We start from the raw sequence: 5,777 nt of genomic DNA on the forward strand, positions 1-5,777 counted from the left end.
GTCCGTTCAACAATGTCCAGTTAAACTCTGATTCAATGGGAAGCTGCCATCAGCCTGGCTAGCTGCTAGTCGCTAGGAGAGACATTTTCAGGTCGAGAAATAAACAATCCGGTGTGGAGGGGGAAGGGGGGGGGGCATTCTTTTCTTAATATGGCATCATGAAACAAACACAGCATGTTTCTGTCAGAATGAGGAGGTGAGCGCAGGAATAACATCAAGGCAGGAAAAGCGACCGTAACATGAGCTGTGAACTGTGACTGCACTGGTCACCAGTCATCATAATAATATAACTATTTATAAAAAGGCATAACACATTATAGCCAGTATAAGCCATTATAATGCATTATGAAGGTATCTATAGTGCATTATAGATGAGCTTCATAGAGCATTCATAATAAGCATGGTTACAATGTGTTATGCCTTTTTATAAGTAGTTATAGCTGTGTTTATAATACGTTATGAATGCATTATGACGGTATCTATAATGCGTTATATGTGGCTGCTTTATGTAAAATGTTACACTCCTCATTTGCCACAGTTACCAGGACTGGAGCTGTTCCCCAGAAAGATACTTTGGCATAACTTTTTTAGGTTTTTCACAAGCTAAATGATAATGATTTACCTGGAGGAAAAAAAATGTATAGACCTTAAAGACGTTTATAAATGACCAAAATTCAAAATCCATGGCCGTGAATAACACCTACATCCTCATAAACGTATTTCATTAACTTTTTATTATACATTTATTAGAATTTGGTAAAAAAAAAAAAAAACTGCTCTGCTATGTGTGTATAAAGAATAAGGAAAGTTATTTCTATAAAAGATGTGAATGCGAAAAAACATGAATGGCAAACATTCAAGCTAACTGTCTCCACGTGCTGCATAAAGCGTTCCTCCCGGATAAGGTAACCTTCAGTATCGTTAGTGAAAGACGGATCAGATTGAGCCAAAATGTTCCACTACAAAGATATAGTTGACATTACGTGGCACTATGGGTGCTTTGGGTGTCTTTATTGGTGTACTGTGGCTGCACAGTTCTGTCCCCATCTCTCTAAGCATCAGTATCGGATAACTTAATAATCTTCATGTAGGTTCACGTGACAAAGAAGTCTCCATAGATGCTTTCAATGTGATTCAATAACGTGCAGACCGAAATATTTCTTTTTGAAGGAGTCGGCATTAAATGCATGCAACAAGTATGTGAGGAACACGTTTCAGTGAGCTGGGACTGAACAAGAAAAGTGAATGTAAGAAAATTTAAGCCGAGAGGACAGCAGGTCGTAGTTCTCGCACACAATTTTTGTTAAACAATCGTGTGCATTTTTTTTTTTTTTTTTGCATTTCGTCTCCATGTGACAGTTGTCCAGGCGGGGTCCCTGTATTTAGGGAAAAGCGCCGCGCGTCCTTTCTCCCCAGGGATCTCCAATTTACCGTGCCCAAAAAACGGGCAACGCTGCGTCTGAAGCGGCTCCCAAACAGCGGTAATTACATTGATTTACTCGGCACAGCGCTCAGCTCTGTGGACGAAAAAAAGAGAAGTGGGTTTTAAACTTCTTTCATTCGGCCACAATAAATTACATATATGCTCGCAGATTCAGACCAGAAAAAAAGGGGGGGAAAGCGGCTGGTAACTGAGAGTTTCGAGAATGAAAGTTTTGTCTTTCCACACCGATGGCGAACAATAGCGGACAGACGTTCTTTACAAGGTAGATAGGAGGAAAAGTTCAGCTGCATCTATCACGGAGCCTGGACCTGCGGGGATAGGAGGGAGGGACATAAAGGTGTCAGCCTCCGATCTTCATGGAGGGCGTAAATCAGCCGGGTACAGCGGCCCTAAGAGCTGGCCAAGCGGCCTCTGCCAGCAGCACGGCGTGGGCTCTCCGGGTGTCACATGGGGACGGGATGCGGACTGGAGCCCCCGCCCGACTCCTTCAAAGCTCCCACCTGCCTTTGCTGAAGCTTTTGCCCTGTGACGTCTCCATACTGTTTAATTTCGGTGTCAGTTTTGGCGCATGGGATTTTGTATACTCTACATGAACACAACCTGCCTCCAAAAAACGGGATAGGCCTATGTATAGTAGAATACGTAATCTCTCGTGATAACATAGATATAGGCCTAATCAATTTCTGAAAACAAAAGGAGATGGAAATAAAGCAATTTCCCCCTCTGATTTTATTTAGTATTGTCGCATGTAAGAGTTTCTTAGCAAGAATAGCTAGGTTTACCCGACTTCGGTAACAAACATTTCCAAATTTCTGTCATCTGCAAACCGAGGAATACTAAAGCCAAAACTCACCTCACGCACGTGCTTGCTTTAAATTGCCTTTAAGTGTTCATGTTTCACTTCTTTCCTAGGTTAAAATATATCGTTTTCATTTGTGAAAATGAATGGTATTACTCCAAAACTGATTACGTGTGATCTCGTTTCACTTCACGCACAATAAAAAGCCTGTATAACTTCATTGAATAATGAGACTTCACAACTAATTTATACAGCACTGATTGGAAGGGGGGGGGGGGGGTGTACTCATCCCCCACCCCCAAAAAATGTTTATTAAATAAAACAGATACAAATGTCTAATTTAAATAAATTGCATTAAAATACAGAAAGCGGCAACATACAACTACAATACAAATATACATCTCATATACACATAAATGAAATATCTATTATGATGTAGTGCTTAAGTTTTGTTTACAAAAATATTAAACAGTTTATATAAATATCTATAGGATTAATATACAAGTCAGACGTAAAAACGGAAACCATCAGGTGAGTTGAAATATGGCTTGAACAACTCGTATACCAGAGAAGGGGCTCTAATTATCAACATAGCTGCTGAATTTTGTGGGGAGATTGTCCACCGGATAAACTGTGGGGCCGGTTTTCATGGTTGGGGGTCCGTTCAACAATGTCCAGTTACACTCTGCGGTCAGCTCAACCAGGAAGATTTTAAGGAGGACTTTGGCGAACTCCTTGCCAACGCACATCCTGGATCCGCCTCCGAAGGGGATGTAGTTGAACCGCGAAGTGTCTTCCGAGGATTTGGTCATGAACCTCTCCGGATGGAACGCCTCTTTGTTGGGAAAGACCTCAGCGACATCGTGAGTGTCACAGATGCTGTAGATGACGTTCCAGCCCTTGGGAATCTGGTAACCCTGGAGAGAAAAATTACATTACACATCTTTTTTTTTTTTAAATGTATATATCCATTAAGTATGTGGGATAGACATTTGGAGATTGTGATGAGACTGCCATATCGACAAGCACAAATGTTTAGCCATGGAATTTCAGTTCATGACCTTATATGGGGAAGACTGTCCCCAAGGGGGGGGGGGGGGTGCTTGATCAAACAGTAACCATATTCCATGAAGCTTTACTCATTTCATTCATGCTTGATCTTTCAGAGAAAGTCATGGCGAACAATAGCGGACAGACGTTCTTGGAGAACGTCTGTTCAGACACAAACATCATGCTAAATAAAGTGTAAATCCCAACCCTTCTATCCATAGACAGAAGAACGCAGCTCTCAAACCTATTAATTTTGTTATTTACTCCACACAAACATCCACATTAAAGGCAGTCTTGGTTTTAAGGCTCCACTTACGTTCAACTCAAACGTTTTGAGGGCCACACGGAAGCCCCCTGGCACCGGTGGGTTTATCCGCAGAGTCTCTTTAATTACACAGCCTGTATATTTCAGCCGCTCCAGCAGCTCGATGCTCAGTGCCCTTTCCTCACAGCAGATGCCAGTTAATCCCTGTGGAACACAAAAGTACATGTATTACACAGGCAAGGAAATTAAATCCAACACAAGAGTTTTCTGGTCAAATTCTAATTGACATTAATTGACTTATGTCTTTACCTTCTCCCGCAGTTCCTGTCTCACATTGTGCGCAACGTTAGGATGGAGACCGAGGAACATCACTAGGGAGGTGGCAGTGCTAGCGGTGGTCTCGTGCCCACCAAACAGTAACTCTGTGGCAGATTCCTTGATCTCCTAAGGAACAGAACAGAGAGGCATTAATACAGATCAGCACAGACACAGTCACTGGTAAGACAGACACTCGTTTCTAATTGCCGTACCTGAGTACTCAAGGGCTCTGCACTCTTCCTGCAGTTCTCAATCAACAGCTGTAGGGCATCTTTGTGCTTGCGCTCATCGGTTCCGTCTTGAATTTTCTTCTTAATATTTTCTTCGATTTTTGAGTGGATGAAATTTCGAGCTTTGAGACCCTACAAGATTTAAAAAAAAAAAAAAGTCAAATTCAACACGTGCCTATAACAGCCTAATAAGCGTTTCCCCTCCAATTTTTTTTTTTTTTTTTTTTTTTTTTTTTTTTTTTTTTTTAAAAGCATACCTACCCGATATAATCCGCTGAAGGGAACATCAATCGGAAGAGAGAACAGGTTCTTTATCATTTCCTCAAAAGCTTCCACCAGTTCTTGCTCGTCGGTCTTGATTTGTTCGGGCTGGAAGCCCAGCAGAATCCGAATCGCGATCCGGAACATGAGCCGTTTCATCTCTGGGTACACCAGCACGCAGGAGGCGCTCTGCAGCCAGCCTTTCACTGCGCATCTCACCTCCTCCTGGATAACGGGAACGTATAGCTCCAGGGCATCCCGTGAAAAGGCTTTTAGGATCGCCTGCAAAATAGGGATTTTTTTTTTTAATAAACAGTCAAAGATGAGTTAAACGGCTCGATAAGAGACTCTCTTCGGCCACTGTTAAACTAAACCACTACTACGTACCCGTTTCTTGTTTTTGTGCTGGGTGCCATGCACGTTGGACAGAGTATCCGAGCCCAGGATGGCTCTGACAGACGCCGGCCACTGGACTTCAACAAGTTTATGCTCCCCTAACAGAATCTGCCTCACGTTATCGGCGCCCACGACGCGCACGGTGGGGCTGCCGAAAAGGTGCGTCTTATAGATAAATCCGTATTTCTGACGCTTCATTCGCAGAAATTTTCTTCTCTGGAAAAAGTAAAACACAATTTATATACGTCAACCATATTAAAACTACCAGAACCGATTCGATTAAGTTTCAGAACTGAGTTTACCAACAATAAGCAACGCTTTTAAAAAGCACTTCAAATTTCACAGGAAAAAGGCAGCCCTCCTGGAACAGATTACACTATGATATAATCGGCGTTTTGAAAGGTGATATTTTTACCTGCAAAACCATCTGAAGCGTCTCGCCTAGGAATGGGAGACCCATGGTACCCGGAGGAAGGGGACTCCGACAGTTTGGATCACGGCCACGAATTATGTATATTTCCCACAATTTAACTGCCGCTAAAAACAACAAGATTGGGAGCACAATAGTGCAGAGAAACGATGCGACTAACGTGTAAAACCCCATTCTCCAGTTAAACCAGAGGACTACAATATTAAGGCTGCCAGGCAATCACTGTCTAAGATGCTCAAGTATTTGCCCTCAACTGGTAAGTCCCAATGTTTATACGGCCTTTTATACTCTTTCCCCAGGTCTCGGCCTCTTGTTACCTTGGTCAGATAAATTAGTTCACACAAAGTTCATCTTTAATTGTGGTGTCATCTCGCTCCGCCCACGGTTGAGACGCTGCCTGCAATCCCTCACCATTTGTTATGAGCGCATTTTAATACCACCTCCCGTAGCAGCTAGACAATCCGTGGATTTAACTTTGAAAAGGTGATAATTCTCCGACACAATGGGAAGCATCGAGGCTTCTTTGTAGTAAATATTCCGCAGTTTACACTCATTACTTTGGCTTGACTGCTGTCTGTAATGCC

At 42.5% G+C, this 5,777-nt stretch overlaps 1 protein-coding gene across 1 annotated transcript; it reads right to left on the reverse strand.

Annotated features, from left to right (window-relative positions):
* Positions 1–2,503: 2,503 nt before the first annotated feature.
* cyp26a1 (cytochrome P450, family 26, subfamily A, polypeptide 1) lies at positions 2,504–5,520 on the reverse strand. Its single transcript, XM_023830876.2, has 7 exons — positions 5,179–5,520; positions 4,755–4,979; positions 4,368–4,649; positions 4,089–4,238; positions 3,868–4,002; positions 3,610–3,762; positions 2,504–3,160 (listed from the first exon to the last, which is right to left on the reverse strand). Exons 1-7 carry the CDS (start codon positions 5,365–5,367, stop codon positions 2,822–2,824), a joined length of 1,473 nt encoding a protein of 490 aa, XP_023686644.1. The 5' UTR covers positions 5,368–5,520; the 3' UTR covers positions 2,504–2,821.
* Between the last annotated feature and the right edge of the window lie 257 nt (positions 5,521–5,777).

This window comes from Paramormyrops kingsleyae, chromosome 20 (genome assembly GCF_048594095.1).
Source record: "Paramormyrops kingsleyae isolate MSU_618 chromosome 20, PKINGS_0.4, whole genome shotgun sequence".
Classification (NCBI taxonomy): domain Eukaryota; kingdom Metazoa; phylum Chordata; class Actinopteri; order Osteoglossiformes; family Mormyridae; genus Paramormyrops; species Paramormyrops kingsleyae.

Excerpts from the sequence above, each read along its gene's own strand:
- cyp26a1 (XM_023830876.2), bottom strand. The coding sequence starts at position 5,367 with ATGGGGTTTTACACGTTAGTCGCATCGTTTCTCTGCACTATTGTGCTC. Across the intron at positions 4,650-4,754 it reads AGCACAAAAACAAGAAACGG|GCGATCCTAAAAGCCTTTTC; the intron begins GTACGTAGTAGT and ends CCTATTTTGCAG. Across the intron at positions 3,763-3,867 it reads GACAGGAACTGCGGGAGAAG|GGATTAACTGGCATCTGCTG; the intron begins GTAAAGACATAA and ends TGTGTTCCACAG.